This window comes from Oreochromis niloticus, linkage group LG2, assembly GCF_001858045.2.
Source record: "Oreochromis niloticus isolate F11D_XX linkage group LG2, O_niloticus_UMD_NMBU, whole genome shotgun sequence".
In the NCBI taxonomy this organism is placed as follows: domain Eukaryota; kingdom Metazoa; phylum Chordata; class Actinopteri; order Cichliformes; family Cichlidae; genus Oreochromis; species Oreochromis niloticus.
Window position 1 is genome coordinate 22,557,600 of NC_031966.2, and position 20,188 is coordinate 22,577,787.

At 38.6% G+C, this 20,188-nt stretch overlaps 4 protein-coding genes across 5 annotated transcripts in view; 2 read left to right on the forward strand and 2 right to left on the reverse strand.

Annotated features, from left to right (window-relative positions):
- slc43a1a (solute carrier family 43 member 1a) overlaps positions 1–7,383 on the forward strand; it is a 46,624-nt gene extending 39,241 nt beyond the window's left edge. For both annotated transcript variants that reach the window (XM_005467611.4, XM_013270982.3), the window contains 9 exons: positions 334–467; positions 560–687; positions 1,449–1,595; positions 1,695–1,730; positions 1,817–1,952; positions 2,147–2,276; positions 2,367–2,440; positions 3,007–3,130; positions 4,294–7,383. In XM_005467611.4, coding sequence (XP_005467668.1) covers positions 334–467; positions 560–687; positions 1,449–1,595; positions 1,695–1,730; positions 1,817–1,952; positions 2,147–2,276; positions 2,367–2,440; positions 3,007–3,130; positions 4,294–4,491 — 1,107 coding nt within the window. In that variant the 3' untranslated portion in view covers positions 4,492–7,383. The remainder of the gene's footprint in view (positions 1–333; positions 468–559; positions 688–1,448; positions 1,596–1,694; positions 1,731–1,816; positions 1,953–2,146; positions 2,277–2,366; positions 2,441–3,006; positions 3,131–4,293) is intronic.
- Positions 7,384–7,588: 205 nt separating this feature from the next.
- Positions 7,589–12,113, reverse strand: med19a (mediator complex subunit 19a). Its single transcript, XM_003444577.3, has 6 exons — positions 11,739–12,113; positions 11,222–11,344; positions 9,684–9,817; positions 9,430–9,526; positions 9,249–9,343; positions 7,589–7,799 (listed from the first exon to the last, which is right to left on the reverse strand). Exons 1-6 carry the CDS (start codon positions 11,956–11,958, stop codon positions 7,734–7,736), a joined length of 735 nt encoding a protein of 244 aa, XP_003444625.1. The 5' UTR covers positions 11,959–12,113; the 3' UTR covers positions 7,589–7,733.
- A 54-nt stretch (positions 12,114–12,167) lies between these two features.
- pmf1 (polyamine modulated factor 1) lies at positions 12,168–15,418 on the reverse strand. Its single transcript, XM_003444699.5, has 5 exons — positions 15,061–15,418; positions 13,766–13,871; positions 13,301–13,401; positions 12,756–12,951; positions 12,168–12,330 (listed from the first exon to the last, which is right to left on the reverse strand). Exons 1-5 carry the CDS (start codon positions 15,270–15,272, stop codon positions 12,265–12,267), a joined length of 681 nt encoding a protein of 226 aa, XP_003444747.1. The 5' UTR covers positions 15,273–15,418; the 3' UTR covers positions 12,168–12,264.
- A 7-nt stretch (positions 15,419–15,425) lies between these two features.
- tmx2a (thioredoxin-related transmembrane protein 2a) lies at positions 15,426–20,134 on the forward strand. The gene is made up of 8 exons (XM_003444576.5): positions 15,426–15,641; positions 15,804–15,864; positions 16,392–16,505; positions 17,225–17,301; positions 17,653–17,759; positions 19,302–19,367; positions 19,478–19,607; positions 19,711–20,134. The coding sequence occupies exons 1-8, from the start codon at positions 15,453–15,455 to the stop codon at positions 19,888–19,890; spliced, it is 924 nt and encodes a 307-aa protein (XP_003444624.1). The 5' UTR covers positions 15,426–15,452; the 3' UTR covers positions 19,891–20,134.
- The last annotated feature ends 54 nt before the right edge of the window (positions 20,135–20,188 follow it).

Consider the following 20,188-nt stretch of genomic DNA (forward strand, 5'->3'; position numbering starts at 1 on the left):
TGTTAACAAATACACCGTTAAAGTTACACACTTAGATGAATTTCTCACATAAACTGGGTGGAGTTGTAACTGTGAGTCTACTTCAGAGTGCCTTTGAAATGTTAAAAATGTTATGGATGGAGTTATAAGGCATAAACATCGAAGGTACACCACTGTAAATAAATGCATAAATGTGTCTGGTAAAAACTTTACAAGGTGATAATGTCGGTGTTGTGTTTACAGCTTGTTCTGTTTCCGCCATGTGGTTTAAAAAAAAAAAAAACAGTGAGCGAGCACACCAAGTGAAACATGAGTGTAAAAACATAACAACATCCCCTTTTTTTTTCCTCCCAGGCCATCTACGACGCAGGCGTGTCGTTCACGGTGATCATGTGGACGTGGGCGGGTCTTGCCGCATTTGTCTTCATAAATTGTTTTGTTAACTGGCCCAAAGAAGGTTTTCCAACACCTGAAGAGGTGGACTACAGGTCTGTTTGTTTTTGTTTTTTAATATTCATACAGTAACTGTTGATGACAACCGTAACTCCGTAATTGAAACCCTCCTGTTTATTGATAACAGTAAGATCCTCCATGTTCAAGAGCCGCCTTCATCTGAGCAGAAGGTTGTTGGTGAGAGACTGAGCCACCAAAACGGAGACGTCCGACACTCCACAGAGAAGCTTGCTAATGGACATGAGGTTGCACCCAGTAGGTCAACAAATCTGTCCTCTTTTCCTTCTGCAGTTTATAGTGAATCACTATACAAGTACCAATCTATATTGAGGTAAATAGATTGGATGTAGAGCAGGTCATCTACTAATTAAAAAGTTGGTGGTTCAATGCTGAATATTCTGAATGTTGGGTAGAAAAAGCACTTGGGTATAGAAAACAGTGCTTGTCCGAATGTGATTGAGGCAATTTAAATTTTTAAAGTGCTTTGAGTGCTTGAGTAGAAAAGTGCTATATAAGAACCCCTTTACCATTTAACACAGTTGTGCCACTTTGGAGGAGAATATAGTACATTATAGTTTTGTGGGTAAAACTATATTTTTCCAACTGTAAAATTTTAAGGTTTGTCTTATGGGGTCTTGCTTTTTGACCCCAAAAGATACAGAGTCCCCACACATGTGTGACTGTACGGATATAGGTCCCCCAAAATGAGTAATGCAAGTGTATCCACACACACAGCCACAATGCTCGCAGTCATACACCTTTTGTACTGTGGCCACAATAAAAGTCTGTCCTATTAATCATCTTGCAGCCCCTCGGATAATAAAATTGTAGACAAAATAGAAAAGTACCTCACGTCTTGCACATCTCTGGCTGAGAACCACTGATTTATTTGTGTGATATAACTGACAGACTGGATCTCCCACAAGGTTTACGGTAAAAGTTAGAAATCTGAACCAGTTCTCCTGAATTTCCATCACAATCATTACAGGAAAATAAAAACACTCGTCTTCTCACAGATGCGGTTCCTTTCCGTCGGTCTGTGTTTTCTCCCATCTTCCTCTGGAGTCTGGTTACCATGGGGATGTCCCAGTTGAGAATCATCTTTTATATGGGGGCAATGAACAAGATGCTGGAGTTCCTGATCACCCATGGAGAAGAGCACTGTGAGTGTCCAACCCTTAAACACAGTCAGTATTTACAATACTGTTAAAAACCTTTGAGCAGTACTGACAGAAATGCTCTTTATTATATGTATCTTCCAGCGTCTGGCAAGCTAGCCAAGGAGGCAGAAGAAAAAGGTGAGCACTGTAGTAATAAGGCTTTAAACTGAAACTTGTTATCTTTGTTATTTTGTCTCCTCTTAATTTAATGTTTTGTCTTTCAGTGGGTTTCTACTCGTCCACCTTTGGCGTGCTACAGCTGTTGTGTCTGGTCACATGTCCTCTGATTGGCTACATCATGGACTGGAAGATGAGGGAGTGTGAAGAGGATCAGACAGTCCCCCCAGGCACACAACAGAGGTATGTGCAGAGAAACTTGACAGATTTGGGAATAAACATTCATTTATTTTTTGCCTTTATTGGGTAATTTGACAGTAAAGACATGAATGTAGGACGATGGAGAAGGACTGACTAGACTGACGAGGCCATTTATATATGAGAAGCACACACTGTGTATGTTGTGATGGGAACTTCTTTGCCTGTGTTCTCATCAGGCTCACCAGTCGACCCAAAAGAGACCGTAAAATTCAGAAGGTGACAAATGCAATGAGGGCGTTCATCCTCACTAACCTGCTGCTAATTGCATTTGGAGTCTGCTGCCTCATTGACAACCTGCCTCTACAGGTAACGCCTTATTCTGTGACAACAACGATACAACAATAATTAGTCTGATGCATTAATTCCCTTACTTTTTCCATCTCTTTTCAACCTTAGATCTTGACCTTCATCCTCCACACTATGGTCCGAGGCTTCATCCACTCCTGCTGTGGAGGTCTTTATGCTGCTGTGTAAGTGCTGATAAATCTTTGTACAACACAATCACATGCAAAGTTTCACAAAAAACTAATTTTTAAATCACTTGGCAATCATTTAAGTGATGTAATAACTGGAAGAAGTGCTCATCAAAGTCAACATATGCTGAGTATCCGGTTCATTAATAAGACAACTAGGATTTCACTTCATCTTGGAAATGAGACAATGGACTCTTTTCTGACCCATTTAGTGTGATTATCTAACACCATATAAACACCAAAAAGCGCAGCTTTACAGTGTGATAAAAGCAACCAGATGTGGTAACAAAAGGAGGGGGGATCCTGTATTGTGTGCCCGGAGACCACAATCTGCAACCTTTCAGCTTATGCATTGCTTTATACATTTTATACTTATTCAGTATGACATGCATAATTATGTCATTGTATCAGCATCAGCATGAAAACAAGCTCTCTCTGGCACTAAATCCTGCATTTCAACATAGATGCTATGTTTCCAACATTAAATCAGCTGTTTTTATTTTATGTATTGTCAGCCTATTGTCACTTGGTATTTCACGCTAACCACTAAATCTTTCCCACAGCTACCCGTCCAACCACTTTGGCACGCTGACAGGCCTCCAGTCCATGATCAGCGCTGTGGTCGCTCTGCTGCAGCAGCCACTCTTCATCGCCATGGTTGGACCATTGAAAGGAGACCCCTACTGGGTGAGAAAACACATTTTCTCTGCATGCCTGCAAACTTCACAATGAGACGCCCATAAAAAGCTCTCAGCATTGTTTATTGCGGCACCAGCTATCCATGGGATAACTGAAATTGTAAATGAAATGAATTTGCATTTGTTAGCTACAGTTTTATACACATTAATTTCATTAGGTAATGAGTGCACTGAGTAAGTGAAGACTGAAGAGGCCAAATGGTAATCTTAAATTGGATCATGTTGATTCACCTCGAAATGTCCACATGACCACTCAGTGTATGTTAAAACAATCATTCAGGTTTCAAACATAATGAGTCCTAATCACTCTGATCACCTGTAAATGTTTTATCTAGAGCCACATAGTAGGTTGATATTCAGCAAGTATAATATGAAATATAGCAAAAATATTTGAGCTTCCCTCAGGATGAATTGTACTGAGTTTGGGTGTCACATGAGTTACAAATCTTAAGACATTCCCTTCTGCTTCTTTTGTTTACTGCAGCTAAACTAGCCTGTGAACATATTAAACATTGTGTTATTTTGAGAATGTTAGCACTGTAACATTAGCATTTTAGCACAAACCATCACTATGCTTAAAGGAGACAAATTGTACGTGTCCCTTTTTTTCCCCTTGATATATTTACTGTTGCAGTGTTTGCTTACATTGGTAAGTAAAAGTTAGCCAAATCTTCTGACTTCAGGCTGGTCTTAAGGGGGAATTTTCTTAAAGGTTATTGTGTTAAAGCTCTTACCGTGCCTGAGATAAAGAGGAGGGGCTTACAAGCCTAGGGTTCTGTTTATGGAAGCCAGATGAGGGCCAGCCAATCAGAAGAAAGTAGTCTTTTAGGAATGCCCCCCTAAAAATAAAAAATAAAAACTTAGAGTTAGAAAGGCTGTTTTCGAAGAATAAGCTGCATAATTGGCTAGAATAGGATGCGAGAAAGGTTGAGATTTAAACTGTTGGTGTTGTTTTCAGTTGACCAGTCCTTGCTACATGTTAAATGTCATTTGATTTATATGGGTTATTGTCTCAATTGGTTTCAGACAGTTTTAAAGTTTTCTTCCTGTAGTTTAAAAATAGTCACAGTTGAAACTTGAAATTTTAATTATGGCCTGACAATGTGAATCATAATTACAACTGTCCATCTTCCTCATCCTCCTTTCCTGCAGATCAACCTCGCCCTGCTGATCTTCTCGTTTACTGGCTTCCTGTTGCCAGGTTACCTGTTCTGGCACTGCAGACAGCTGACGAAGGAAAAGAAGGCCAGAGAAAAGCTGGCTGCCGATCAGGAGATGGAGGCGCTCAACCACACTACCGCCAATGGCTGCAAACCTCACACTAATGGCTTCGCTGCTATAGATGCTTAGAGAACACGACAGCTGAGGATAGGGGGGACAGTAGGATTAGCTTTGAAATAAGCAACCACAAAGTTACGTTAAGTTGTGTTTTGTTTTTTTCTTTTTTTTAAGCTGGTGCTAGTTCTCCTCGTAACAAACCACATCAGAAAGAATATGATATCTCACATGTTTGTATTTTAGGGAGATTTGTCATCACTTGTTTTTTTATTTATTTTGGTCTAGGTCAAGGAGCCAAGTTAGTGTGTTTAAAAAGCCATGGATTTCATTTGATATCACGGTACTTGAAATACTATGATATAGTTTTCAAAGACTTATAATCATGACAATACTAGTGAACACCAAAGAACTGCTCGAAGATATTAAGTTACACTTCCTGTTCAGTATTTTAGGATTCAAACATTTAGTCCTCTATACGGACAAAAGTAATAAGTGACGCCTTTCAAAAACTGAATTCAGGTGTTTCCAGTCCCAGTGCCACAGGTGTATAAAGTCACGCGCCTCGTCAGCGGCCTGCCTTTACCAACATTTGTGAAACAATGGGTCGCTTTATGGAATTCACTGAATTTAAGCACAGTGCTGTAATAGGATGCCTTTGTTACCACCAGTCAGTTTGTGGGATTTCTTTATTTATATATTCCATGATTAGTTGTAAAAGGGGTTATTGCAAAGCAGAAGCGTTTAGGAACCTCAGTTAATACATGGTAAACCAAATAAAGTTATAGAGTGGGGCTATTGAGTGCTGAGGCGCATAATGTGTAAATGTTGGCAACAAGCTGACTTGATAACTCTGGAGTTCCAAACCTCCTGTCACATTAACATCAGCACAAAAACTGTACGCCAGGAGCTTCGTGGCGGGCCAAGAAGCTCCTGTAAGTGTAATGTGTAGGTGGTCTAAAGTGTAGATTAATAGTGCTTTTTCTACTGTAGTCTCCAACAAACTCTAAAAAAAAAACAAAAAAGAAAAAAAAACAAAAACAAAATAAGACACTGTTAATGCATGTGAAAAAAAAATCCCAAAGACCTAGACGATTTGAACATTTCAATATTTATGAGAACTTCAGCTCTTCACAAACTTTCTCTGATTGAAACACACAGGCGGACACCACATCTACCTCCATTTACTTTTCTTTCTTTTTTTTTGGGACTGTCGCTCTTTAACAGACTCCTTTGCCTATCCAGCATTTAACACACCCAATCCAGCATTTTCATTTAAATTAAAATACCCCGAGCTGAAAAGAGAGGTTTCTCCTTGTGTGATTCAGACATGAAGTTCAACCAGCTTATTTGCCCCTCACATTTCTGGACTCTTTTATAAATATATACATCTATAGGAACGAACGGGATGGGTTTTGGTAATTTTGACGCACAGTGTCAGTGTTTGGGAACACTTTGTACTACTTTATGCACAGAAATGAACTAGTGTGTGTATAAAATGTGTATTGAAGTGTAGTTTTTATCATTTCTGTAGCATTAAAAAGGGAAGCGCTTCATTATCAGCTAATGTTATTTTGTAGCGGGCCTATTCTAAAGGAAGCTCGGGTGATTTAATGTTTATTCAGCTCAGTTTTGTATTGCAGGAAAAGAAAACATCCTCCAGCAAATTGTCTTGTAAATAAGTGTGAGGTGTGACTTGTATTTTATGATCTGCCGCTTGCTTAACATTTTTGTGTACAGTATATTAAGTGAAGACTGAGGAGGAAGTGGCTGGGGTCAAACTTGTTTGTTGTAAATGTGATTTTTAACTTGATAAAAACACATCTAGCTGCAGCACGTGGTCTCAGCCAACGGTGGGAAAAAACATTTATTTTTATTCCAAAGTGTTGTGTACATGATCCACATGACCTTGTGTCATTGTGTTGTGTACATGTTTGTTCTGCACAAATGTGCACAAATTACAGCGCCAATCAGCTTTGATGTATATTTTTAATTGTTTTAATTCAATCCATTTCAATGCCTGGGCAGCTTTCAGTAGATTTTTCCGTTATGTATTGTCATTTTATTTATACACCATTTTCCTGGTCATAGGACGTGTTCAGCTGCTTGAGTCTTTGTATGCTTGCTTAGACGTGAGGTTTTTATTTCAGCTTTGTGCCTGTGCTGCTATCTTTGCAATGGAAGTGAAGGCAAGATTAATGCCTCTAGCAAACAGCTTACTCTCTAAACCAGGGGTGGGGGAACTCCAGGCCTCAAGGGCCGGTGTCCTGCAGGTTTTAGATGTGTCCTTGATCCATCACGACTGATTTAAATGGCTAAGTTCAACATGGTTTGAAGTTCTCCAGTGGCCTGATAATGAACTACTCATTTAAATCAGCCGTGCTGGATCAACGACACATCTAAAACCTGCAGGACACCGGCCCTTGAGGCCTGAAGTTCCCCACACCCTACTCTGAACCAAAGACCTCTTTAGGGACTGTGATAACAGTTGCTAGTATAGGAACATAAATCCCCACCAGGAATGCCTTAATATCAACTATGCACTAGCTCTGCAGTAAAGTCCAATTTGTTGTTAACTCACCTTTAATCTTCATAGAGGCTGAAATTTTTATTACTTTGTATAGATTAGTATTTGAAAGTTTGAGGTTCTACTTTTGTCATTTCTTTGTCCTTCTTACCATGTTAAAATATTTAACAACCATCTGTTGTATTATAGATCCGTGTAAGTAGCTGTCTGAAAAGTTAATGACTTCTGCTTTTGTCTTTATATTTGATTAGTAGTTGCCACCTTGAATTTAACCTGTGCCTTTGACAGTCTTGAAAACGTCCTTTGCTGTATCTGTAAAGACTGTTAGATAAACTGCCTCCATGATTAGTGTTGAAATGCTGCATAGCTAAATTAAATCTTGCATCACTATAACCAGCATGTGCATTTGATGTATGAATAAATGCTCAAATGCCAAGACATTGCCAGAGTGGTCATTATTTTAAACCTGATCGTAATCTAAGACAAACCGAGACACAAGATAGTAACCAAAGTTTATTTAATTTTGGCATTACGGTCAAAAGATATTACAACATATTTAAAGAGAGACATACACACGTTGTCATCCACAACACCACACAGCTTATCTGCCTTTTACACTGTACTGAAATCAATCTGTGCATCACATCTTGTCACAGCTCACTCTCTCGCACACCATACATTTGTTTCTCTCTTTAAACATACTCTTAATAATACAATTACTTGTAAAATACACACACATCCTCTTACAAAAGTCACACATTCAAACACAGGCATGCACACAGTGGGCTGTCTATCTGAGGCTGTTGCTGTTGGGTTGTGATCCAGCGAGGCCGGGGTGGTCTGGACTGTGGCGGTTCTGTGGGGGGGCAGAAACAGAGTTGTGACACTTATAGGATGAATACAGGTGTAGTCTTCGCTGCTGCTGAGTGACATGAAGCAGGAGTTTAGAGAGATTACATCTGCAATGGGCTCCCAAATGGTTTTAAAATTGAGGTTCACACACACAATTAATGATCTTGTTTAAAGAGTTGGTGTCTCAGAAAAGACAAACTGTGGAGAAAATATGGACCTGGTTTTTGCAGAATATTGCTAAATGTCAACTGTTTTAGCAGGTTAAAGCAGAGAAGATTAAGAACTGTTCAATGCATTATTGTAAAAAAGCTTAGTTATTTTGATCATGGATCACTTACAATGTTTGATGAATTCTAATAAACAAAAATCAGCATTAGAAGTCATGGTTATCTTTTTTTAGTTAACCTAAGAAAATTTCCACATGCACAATTTTAAGATAACTCAAGGGAATGGGGCTAAACAGCTGTGTAGCCTTAAGAAAATCACTTATCGGTGAGGCTAACTGGGGAGAAAATAACTTGCTAGGAAGGAATAAAGACCAAAATCTGAAGGAATGGAAAAAAGGTCATGTGGTCTGATGAGCCGAAATTTAATCTGTTCCAGAGTGATGGGCACATCTTACAGGTGTAAGAAGAGAGGCAGATGAAGTGATGCATAAATCATGTCTGGTGCTTAATGCACAATCCTGTGGGGGCAGCGTTATGATCTGGGGTTGGTTCAGTTGGTCAGGTTGACAAATGTTATGTAGCAACTTTAAGTTTCTAAAAAGAAAAAAAAGAATGTCAGCCAAAAACCTGGATATACTTAATGACTGGATTTTCCACCAATTAATTTTTTGATGGGAGGCTCTTATTCCAAAATGAAAATGCCAGGATTCAATGGGCTCAAACTGTGTATGAGAAATCGTTTCTACACATGGATTGGCCACCACTGGATTGGTGAAAAGCCTGCACAACTCTGGAAGTAGATAAATTTAGTCATCAAAGCTCCAGTTCAATAAAATGTTAAAATAGTGCGATTTCAACTTTTTCTTTTGGTTGAGAAGTGTACATGCAGGTATCATCATGGTCATGTAGTTAAAGCATTCAGATCCCTCGACCTTTTGCACATTTGGTGTTTTCCACTGAATTAAGGTCAAATGATACATTTGCAAACATCTAACGGTTTACATATTTGCCTAAAAAGTGGAAGATCCTCACTTTTGATAAGAGACACAAATCCCTTTGTTTTTGTGTGAGGAAGGGTTTTTGGTTTAAAAAAATAAATAAATCTGCCGACTCAAATACGAGGAGCTACTTGAAGTGTCGATTCCTTGTGAATAAGAGATCAGAGAAAAGTAGCCTTTAAAAGAAATAATAATTAAAAAAAATACAGAAATTAAAATAAAACTGAAGTGACTATAATAATGAGATCGGTCTAACTAGTTCAGGTAAGGTTTGACAAATGGTCTTACCTTCTTCTTTTTCTTGTCTTTCTTCTTTTTCTTGCGATCGGGATCATCATCTCTCTTTTTCTTCTTTTTCTTGGGATCAGAGTCTGACGGCGTTTCTGTGACATCAAAATAAGACAGGTTATTGAAATGATAATATTTGTACCTCTTTGCAGACATGCATGTGGATCAATTTATATCATACCTTGTGGTAATGGATCCTGCGGTCGATGGTGTTTGTGCTTGTGCTTGCTCTTCTTCTTTGGAGGCTGTATGTGCATCAGTCTGTACTGTTCTGGGAGCTGCAAAGATGTGATGAAAAATTAGGTGAGTACTTAATATGCACATATGAGAATTAAGATCATTTAAATGTCAGTTAAATTTGAATAATCAGTGTCAGTCAGGACGTTGAAAATGTCTGCGTGAACTTTATACTGCATTGTATTGTGTAGTATGTACCGGTCCTGTGTGTAGTCTGAAGCCTGTTAGCAGAGCGCCAGTCAGTGGGCTAAAGGAATTTCCACACACTGGAGGCTTATCAATCAGAGAGCGTAATGAGCTGCCGTCCTGTGTGCCCGGACAGTCAATCATACCTGCAGAGAAGCAGGAAAGGTCAAAACATAAGTGCTCAGCTGTGTTCACAGGTAAATTTAATTAAATATTCAAATCAAAAGAGAAGGAAACAAATAAACTGCTGCAATTTTTTCCCCCTACTGGGTCCCCACTCTTTGTTGTGATCAGTTCTTTTTTCACATGCATCCCTCTAGTTTTTCCACTTTTTTGTACATTCACTCCATTCTGATAGTTTCAATAATATCCCTCCAGGAATTTGGTGACATTTGTGAGTCCTTATACTGATGTTATGATTATTATTCCTTATATTGATATGATGATTCTCTCACTGATAAATTGTGCAGCAGAAAAGTAGCTGGAAATGCACAGGAGGAATCACAGTAGTTTCAGACTGCATCGATCTGACGTGTCGTTAAATTTCTATGGGAGGTGCATGTGAGGTTATGTCATAACGTTTTAAGAGAAGTTTGCAGTTATGATGTAGCTACGCATAAAATTCCCACTGAAGCATATATCCCCACTAATATGTTATATCTGTATTAACTAGTTGTGGCTCTTGGTTTAACAGCTCCATTATCAGAGTACTCATAAAGACCCAAAACAAGAGACGTGATTAGAGTATTACATTCATCTTTACTATCACATCACATTGTTTATGTCCTGTGCCCTAGCAGAAGATGGCTGAAGATAAACTACAAAGTGTTTTCCCAATCTGAGTTTATTCTGCAGCCAGTTTCATAACAAAAGGTGACCTGTGTAGTACACTTAAAACTACATAACCAAAACACACAATAAGATAATTGGGATCTTCAGGCCCATGAATGACACCTACACTTATAATTCATTATTTCAGAACTAATTTGGCTTTATTAAATGACCCAAAATGACAAACAATTAACATATCAGAGCTTGTGAAACAGGCTGGTGTTGAGGATAGACAACTTGTATAACTGACACTTTGCGTGGACCAAAAAATGTGCATGGGGAAACAGATGTGAGGCATGTATTTTAATTTACAGCATGTCAATAAGATGTGAACTCCCTCCTATAGGTTGTTTTGTCCTAGCGCTATCTACCATGTCCATTTTCCCCTCACCAGTCTAACCACCCCAGCTGGAGCATGGTTCTCCTGGAGGTTTTTTTCCAATTAAAAGGGAGCTATCCTTTCCCACTTTCTCCAAGTGGTTGTTCATACGAACAAGTTCGTGTAACTCTCAGTTGTCAATGTGTCCTTTAGGAAAACTCAGTTTAAAGACTTCAGTCAGCGGTATCTAATGGTCCGTGAGAACCCAGATTTTAAAATATTTTGTAATATTACGTTTCACAGCTATCAAAGCAAAGCTTTACCGCTACTGTCCAACACTGAACATTATAAGATTGTTACTAATCAGTTATCTGACTACATCTGTGACTTTCGCACCCACCTGGTAACTCTGGCAGAAAGTTGCTGAGCTTCTCCTTCACCTTCTTCCCGCAGAACTTGTTGTAAGCGTGCTCCAGATTGTAGTGCGTGATGAGGTTGGTGTTTCCCGTTAACTCGTTCCCCACTAAGCACACACATCAAATTCATATCATTTGTAACCAATCTGTACATAAATGTTTGTGAAATAGATGGCCATTTCCAAAGGGGACCTGTGCTACTTCAGGGATGCTCATTCCGATAATAACCGTAGTTACACAACATATTTTTAAGTCACAAAAAGGTGTTAAATCAATAAATAAAGCATTTGTGTTACACACTGAATATAAACGCTTCACTGAAAAACACATCGCTACTAACTACAATCAGCTAACTCAATGTTAGCCCACAACCAGCTAGTCAGCCTACGTGAGCTAGTATTGTTTACAAACTATTTAAGCAGCTTTAGATTTCGGCTAAAGTTTTAAATAAAGGACAAATTAATCACAAAGCACCCAACAGTTACAAGAATTCATCAGTACCAGGCAGCTCCCGCAGTAAATAGAAAGGTTCATTCATGGCTCCAGGCTTCCGTAGAGCAGGCCCTTCATCCCCGAGCTGCGGTGGTATCTGACCCGCCATGGCAACTTGATTTTGCGGCATAGGCGGTGGAGGCTTCCCCGGTCCAAAACCCAGAGACGAAGAACCAGGTGGTCCCTGAGCTTCATTTGACCCGAAAAGAGTTGAAAACATTTCCGCCATATCTATCTTGAATAATACATTTATATGGAAAGAAAATGCCGGGCTCTTCTAGCTTATGGCCTGCTATTTGCGAGGAAGCTGTTGTACGAGAATTCGAGTGTCAAGTGCTCCGCTCCTCACTTCTTTTCATGGCCACTTACCGTAATACAGGTAACAAACACGCACTGTACCGTAACTGTCGGTGTATAGAGGACTATAATCACTAAGAATTTCCAAAACGTCGTGTTTATTTTCAAACAAACAGGCACAGTAAACAAACTCATTATGTACAATTAAGTTAGTGGACATATTGTGTAATTTTGAAGATCACACATCAAAAACATCAGCGGGGCAAAGAGATGACGCCAGCCTTTCAAACTCTGTCACTGATGCCTAAAAATGAGAGATAAGAACACACATAACAAAACTATTAGCACTCAATTTATTTATGTTACAAGTAGAAATGTTCTATAACAAGTTACCAAATAAAACCATTAAAGCTACACTGAGACTAAATATACTGAACATCCTCATTAGGAATGATAGAAACATAGAATACAATACAATAGAATAGCTACTTTATTGTTATTCAGAACATCAGTTAGTGCGCATTAGAATGCATTTTCAGTGCATTGACTTGCTTTTCATAAAATATAACAAATAAATCAAAATCTTAAAATATAATACAAAAAGGACCTAAGATGTATATACACACAAATGTAAGAATATGAAAAAAAAGGTCTATATACATGTATTCATGGATCTTATTAGGGACAAGTCATATCTATTCTGCCAATTATCTACTCTTTCTCTCTCACCTTCCACTCATCAACAGCAGCAGAAATTCGGTGTTCAGTCTGACTGATACTCTCTCTTCCACCCTGAACCTTCTGTGCTAGAGCAGCATTCTCTGCTTGAATCTTTTTCAGCTCCCGTCGCATGTAGGCCTCCTGCTTTTGATAGTAAGGCATCAAAAAGCTGCAAAAGTCCTGCTCAGGGACCCCGCTTGGTCGCCTAAGACAACATTTGAGATGATGAGGGATTAAAATGCTTTGATTGTTAAAAGGCTGAAATAACACAGTGGTGTAAGCAGTGTAGTAAAGAAAGGCAATATACCTATAATAAAAGAGGCAAAGTTACCCTTTCAATGTGATCCACTGACTAAATGAAATTCTAAAATATACAGTTAGTACATTTAATGAAAAAATATTTCCACTTAGTTACTTTATCACCATTTAGTTTAATTAAATAAAAAATAAGAAAAGAGAGAATTTCAGCAGTTTGATAAGAAAATGCACAAAGCATATATAATTAAATGCTCAAGATTTCAGAAGTTGAAGTGTTTTCAAAGCGGTTTACTGACCATGCAGGGTCTGGACTGTCCTTGGTGGCTCTCTCTAGTTTGTCCAGCTCATTCAGTTTTAACTCTAGCTGGCCTTCTTCAATCAGTCTGTTGATATCTTCCTTCATGAGCAGGGAAACACAAACTTTTATGTAAACAAGTGAAATAAAGACCAGTAGTAGATCAGTGAATATGGCAGCTATACAAATGTTGGTTTTGCCCAGGAATGTTATTTTGTTTGTCCTGATGAATGATAAAATGCTAAAAATTTAGTTTTGATGCAGAATTTGTAATATTCATTTTACTGCTATCAGCAAGGAAATTGACAATAAATGTCATAAATGTAATAAATGTCATTTATGCAATGTATAGGAACAAAAAAAAGTGTACAACACATACAGCCTAAGCAATACACAATACAAAGGAGGCAGAAGTCTTCCCATTTGTTTTTTTAAATACAGGGTTTTAATGTAATGTGCTACAGACCTGTATGGTGCCCCGCAGCTCCTCTATGAACTGCTTGTGAATGCTCTCCATCCTCTGAGGGTTCTTACTGTACAGTGGACGAAACATGCTGGCGAATCTGTTAAAACTGTGAGAGAACAGAGTGAACAAAGTGAAGCAAAATATGACCTTTCCTGAAAATGATAGCTAAGGAATACGTAGATCATTAACATTATAAGACACTACTGCTTGTGTTATGTTAAAAGTACGTTTGCATAGGCCTTTTTTTGGAGGACAGGAGAGCAGTGGAATTGTTTGATTTTCATCTGTAAGTAAAATAAAATACATAAAAAATAATCATAACAGAGTGCCTGTCTGAAGTGTTAAATTTATCCAAACCAGAGTTCTGAATCATTGTATTACAAATTTCTTACTAAAAAACACCACAGGATCATTCCTTTGTCAATTTATCTCACTGTCTCATATGTGCAAGGATAAAAAAAAAAACACTTCTTAAAAGGAATTATGTCAAATTCAAGTCCAATATTTATCATAAGTGATCATAAGTAGTCTTCTAGATAACAAAAAAATAAAAATGAAAAAAAAAAATGCTAGGGCTCTAAAACAGCCCAACCTTCATCTCTTATTTTTATTTATTTATTTAAAAAAAAAAGAAAAAAATTAAAAACCCTATGATTTTGCATAATTCCCAACAAGCTTCCCTCTGTTTTTTTCCATAGAAACGACAACAGACTACACGAACTACAAGTAAGCTGTTCATCGATTGTTTTTTAAAGCTGAGGTTCATTAAATATGAAGCTTTTAGAACACTTCTTGAGACTAAAACACTATATATAGTAATCAGAAACTCTCACTTTATACCAAAATACCTCTACTTTGTTGTTAGGTTTACTTTTTAAGTCCCTTATTGTATTACTTTTTTTTTTTTTTTATTAATTTCGCTATTCCAATGTATTTAAGCTATTTTGTTTTATGTTGTTTTTAATACCTCAGGTGTTGTGACACAATGTGTTCCCAACTTTTGGGATAGATTGAGGAAATATCTTATATATACTCTTGGGGTATTCTAGGTTATTATACTGGAGTTTTATTGGCTCACTTGAGATAAATTAAGACTGTATGTGTTCTAATAATGAAATATTCACACTTCGTTTACTGTTTATTTAATGGCCACCACTTTTTTCTTAACTGTTTGGTGAGAAACGTTTAAACCAGCTCTCACCCCCGTTTTATACCCTATGTGCAAAGTTAATATCATGGCATACGTATAGTTTATCGTAAAAACAAGGTAATAAACACAAAACCCAACACGTTACCTGACATCTTCGATAAACTTGTTCAGACTCTTCTGCATGACTTTGTCAAAAAGCTTCATCCTCTTGTACCGAGCCTCCGCCTCCGTTGTCGGTTTATTCGGCATCTGTGAGGAAGCGTCTCCTGTCGCTTCATTAGCTTGACTTTCAGCTGAATCTTTCGCACCAGTTTTACCTGCACTGTCTACTTGTGTTGCTGACTTGCTTTCCTCCATTTTTCAGCTGCCTCTGTTTACGTTTTGCAGCGCCCGCCAAATCTACGGCGAGCCGCCGGACCCAGAAACGACGCCGATGCTCCCATTTGGCACATGCGCACTGTAACACCGTAGCTCAATAGCTCCAGCTGTCATTTCTCCTCCAGCACCCTGTCGCGGTGGTACGTCTTCTCCGTCAGCATGGGTTTACTCACAGGACTCTGCACTTTCTTGTATCACTTACCTCAGATTTACAAATGGCTGCTCAAGCCGTACTATATCACGTCCTTCCTCTTGACCATCTCCTTCGTGGTGGTGCGAAAGACTCCAGGTCTTTGCGAGCACCTGGTGACCCAGCGCGAGGACGGCAACTCCTGTGACTTTGACTGGGTGAGCATAGTGGTGGTGGGGGGGGTTGCGGTAATGCTTGCGGTTGCCTTTGGTGGGGCTAATTAAGTCTCAGAAATATGGAATAAATAGAAGTAGTTAATTAACTTGTCACTAAGTTGTTGTTTGTTTGTTTTTAATGATTTTGCTCCTTTTGTTTTACAGAGAGAGCTGGAGATCCTTATGTTTCTCAGTGCAATAGTGATGATGAAGAACAGGAGAGCTAGTGAGTAGTCTACCCCCCACCACACACACACACACACACACACACACGCACACACACACGCACACACACATCACACTGTCGTATGTGTAAACCTACTGATGAAACTGTGTTTACACAATAAACTGTCACATCACAAAAAGTGGCCCAATCAACCATGTGGCCAATGATCCAAACCACTCAGCGAATCATAGGAAGCACCGGGATATGTTGCGATTTATTTGTTGACCTTAACTTTTTAGATAAAGTCAGAAAGGTCGCTTTGTTTGTGTCTTTATTACATGCTGCTGTTAATCTTTAACCACACAGTCTGATGTTTAACTGTTTCCACTCCTTGATCTGATAAGCCATTTGAGAGGAACCCCCACTCTACTGAGAACGCACATCTGTGAAGTGACTCACTGTAAACTTTGGGTTTGTTGTGTAAACATTAAGGGAGTGGGAGGGGTTCACTTACACACTGCAAGGTCAACAGTATGAAGGTGTTCCTCTGCTTTTCATTCATTGTTCCCTGCTCTTTGTTTCCTCAGTCACAGTGGAGCAGCACATTGGGAACTTGTTGATGTTCACCAAAGTGGCCAACTGCATCCTCTTCTTCAGGATGGACATTCGGTTTGGCATCCTCTACCTTGCACTGTGCCTCGGTCAGTGGTGTCTCAAGCCCTACACTTCCGTACTCATATATATATGTATATTTGTGTGTGTGTGTATAAAGCATTAGAATTCCAGGGAAGTGGTCTGTCACAACCACCTTTAAAATTGTGTAGTGTAAACTGTGTCTTGTATATATTTAGATTATTTTCCAAAGCAGGTGAGGTGCAATGAGCATGTATTTTTAGTCTGAAGTCTTAAAATTTTCATCTGGCAAAGATTTATTTATTTATTTATTTTAAGAAAAAGCTTCACATCTTCTCTGTGAAGTTTTCACCTTGTAAAGCAGCAATCTGAGTCCTGTTTAGAAACTTCTCTGAGCTTTCTGTAGTCAGGACTTTTTATTAACTGGCCTACAGGTGGTGCCATTGTGTAATTTTTAAAAACAATGTCCTTTACAAAAAAACAAACAACCCAAACAGTATTCATTCAAAGTCAATTTTATTTTTATAGCACATTTAAAAACAACAGCTGTTGACCAAAGTGTACACCTAAAATAATCAAATTACATAAAAACAAAGGACAAGATGGCAGAATTTGAGAAAGGAAACATAAAATGAGAAAACCTAAATAAGAAATAACACAAATAAAAATGTTTTTTTTACCAAAGTATCGTAGGTGAACACAGACTACCGCTGGATAAACTGTAAAATCTACACTGTTTTTATCCTTTTTAAGCTCATCAGTCTGTTTATCTGTGTTTTTTCTGCAGCATTTGTCATGACCTGTCAGCCACCTCTCTACATGGGCCCAGAGTACATCAAGTACTTCAGTGACAAGACCATCGATGTGAGTCCTGTCTGATATCAGCTGACCATTTGCATGTATAGTAGTGCCACTGGTCTTTGTAATGATAGATAAAAACAAAAGAGGTGGGAATTACTTATAGTTACATCAGTTGGGAGTGTTATTTTATTTGAAAGTTCATGGAGTGATTGAGTCTATTAATCATTGTGTTTGAAATTAGAGCAGTTTCTATCAAACACTGAAATCCAGTTATATGACATTGTATTAATTGTATGTCTGACATTTAAAAATTCATAAACTGAAGTACCAAAAAAAAAGTGAACTCTAACTGATCTTGCCGTGCTCAGAGAGGTGGGTTGGTTTGAGTGTAACTTTGTGTTCTTCACTCCTTAGGAGGAGCTGCAGCGGGACAGTCGTGTCACATGGCTTGTTGAATTCTACGCCAACTGGTCCTCTGATTGTCAGTCGTTTGCTCCCATCTTTGCAAACCTTTCTCTCAAGTAAGAAATCACACCCTTTACTCCAGTCGCATTCAGGTATTCTAAGGTTAAATATTTCAGGACATAATTATTTTTTTTTTAAATCATCTGGTTCTTACCAGGTTTAAAATTATTTGAATACAGTTTCAGATGGACACATGTCACAGTGTCATTAAATACTTAATAAAATACTTAATAAAAATTGTGCATGAAATTTGTTTGGTCCACTGTTCTTCACAGCATTGCTTCAGTTCATTGAGGTTTGCAGTGAGGCAGTTATGCACAGCACTGAGGTCTGGATTCGACTGGGCCATTGGAACACTTTGATTCTGCAGTCATTTTGTTGAAGATTTGCTGCTGTGCTTGGGATCATTGTCCTGCTACATGACCCTTTTTTTGGGCCAAGTTTTAGTTTTTTGGAGAGATGGGCATACATGTGGAAGAGTTCATGGTCCACTCAGTGACTGCAAAGTATCCAAGTCCTGTGGCTGCAAAACAAGCCCAAATCATTACCACTCCACTACCGTGCTTGACAGTTGCTTTGAGGTGTTTGTGGCTTACAAGCTGTGTTTGGGTGTCTCCAGACATGGTGATGCATGTTATGGCCTGTTACGACCCCCTCTGTTAGGGGACAGGGAGGAGTAACATACATAAGCATACATACACGGGAAACTAAATGAAGAAAAGGTTTAATTGGAGAAATTCAAACAGAAATCCGACAGGGCTGCATTCTTCAGGCCACTGTGCAACCAGTTAACACGTAATACAATAACAAGGACGAGGGTAAAAGTTAAGGTTTAACTAAGGCAAGTTAGCAGCACAAAACTCCAGTCAAACTAAGTTCACCCATATACCGGGGTTAACAAGCAAAGTTCAACACTATGAACAGGGTTTAACAAACAAAGTTCAAAGAGGGAGGCACGAAGGGCAAACTGCATGTTCAGTCCTAAGCAGCAGCCACTGAGTGAAGGATTTCCTTAGCAGGAAAGACATTCAGGTGTGTTAACACGCACCTGAATGCTTCAGACCAGAAAAGCTGCCAAAACATCTGTTTTTATACATCTGCTAACACTTGCTACCCAACTGCTACTTACCCTCTTAATTTCTTATGGAAGCTGTAAGGGTGTGCTTAGTTTATCACACACTGCTTCTGCATTTTTGTTAATTAATGACACAGTGTAACATGTCATGTGGTATTGTTCATATGAGGTAACATTTACCTAAATTTTAAGACTTGCTAAGGACCAAATTCTTTTTTAATTATGTGCTGATATGTAAAAGAAGAAGAAGAAGAGTCTAGATGATATTTCATCTCAGTCGGGGTTTCTTATTTGAAAACAGAAATGACACTATGTAAAAAAAAAAAAGAAAAAAAGAAAAAAGATCCAAGATGTTAGTTAACATTTTGAAACAATACCCTTGCAGATACATTATACCTGATTGTTGCTGGTCTCCCTGTTGTAGAGTCACTTCAAATGCAAGATAATGTAATTTACTTCATGTTAGAGAAACAGCTGTATATTTGTCTCAAATGTCTCATGTGTCTTGCTTTATATTCTGCAGCTACAACTGTGCTGGACTCCGGTTTGGGAAGATAGACATTGGTCGCTATGAAGAGATTTCAAAAAGGTCAGTTTTTGAGGGGCTTTTTTGCCTTTAATAAATGGTCTTTTATTATCCAGTATTGCTTGATGCTTTCTAGAATTCTATTGACTGGTATTGACCGTCTTTCTGAACAGGTACAGGGTTAGTACTTCTCCTCTGGCCAAGCAGCTGCCTTCAGTTCTGCTTTTCCAAGGAGGACGGGAAATTATGAGGCGTCCAATGGTGGACAGTAAAGGTAGAGCTGTATCTTGGACCATGAACGAGGTACGTCTATTCAGATTGTAAGAAAACACACGAATTAAGACCTGAGTAGATGCTGCTTGCTTACACTTGCAGACAGTATAGATAAATTTTACGTCACCCACAGGAGAACATCATCCGAGAGTTTAACCTCAACGAGCTCTTCCAGAAATCCAAGAAGCTGAACAAAAGCCGTGGTTCGAAGGAAGAGGAGCAGAATGGCTCTCAGCCACAAGAGGGCGGCGAGGAGCTTCCTCCTGACACCAACAATACGGAGCAGCCAAAAGAGAGCAAGAAAGACCAGTGAAGAGGAGAAGGGATGCATCAAGTCTTTGCTTTGCTCTTAACATTTCCATAACTTTCCTTCTTGTAACATCCTAATATTTTGAATTGAAGGGAAGAAAACAGGCTCCACTACCACAAGAAATAGTCTCTACACTGTAAGTCTTTATTGTGGGAAATACCCATAAACGCTGATCTTATTTAAACGATCTAATTGTGTATGATGCAGATTGAAGCAGCAGTGATTTTGGAGCATTTTATTACACTAAGTTATTGACGAACAAAAACGATTTTGCTAATTTCTTTTCCACTTTTGTGAACGT

Coding starts and splice junctions, on each gene's coding strand:
- med19a (XM_003444577.3), bottom strand. CDS start 11,958: ATGGCGGAAATGTTTTCAACTCTTTTCGGGTCAAATGAAGCTCAGGGA. Junction 9,527..9,683: donor TCAGACTACACACAGGACCG/GTACATACTACA, acceptor ACATCTTTGCAG/CTCCCAGAACAGTACAGACT. Junction 9,344..9,429: donor GCAGGATCCATTACCACAAG/GTATGATATAAA, acceptor TTGATGTCACAG/AAACGCCGTCAGACTCTGAT.
- tmx2a (XM_003444576.5), top strand. CDS start 15,453: ATGGGTTTACTCACAGGACTCTGCACTTTCTTGTATCACTTACCTCAG. Junction 19,368..19,477: donor TATGAAGAGATTTCAAAAAG/GTCAGTTTTTGA, acceptor CTTTCTGAACAG/GTACAGGGTTAGTACTTCTC. Junction 19,608..19,710: donor TATCTTGGACCATGAACGAG/GTACGTCTATTC, acceptor CGTCACCCACAG/GAGAACATCATCCGAGAGTT.
- pmf1 (XM_003444699.5), bottom strand. CDS start 15,272: ATGGAGGAAAGCAAGTCAGCAACACAAGTAGACAGTGCAGGTAAAACT. Junction 13,872..15,060: donor AAGTTTATCGAAGATGTCAG/GTAACGTGTTGG, acceptor GTTCTCTCACAG/TTTTAACAGATTCGCCAGCA. Junction 13,402..13,765: donor AGCTGCGGGGCACCATACAG/GTCTGTAGCACA, acceptor CTGCTCATGAAG/GAAGATATCAACAGACTGAT.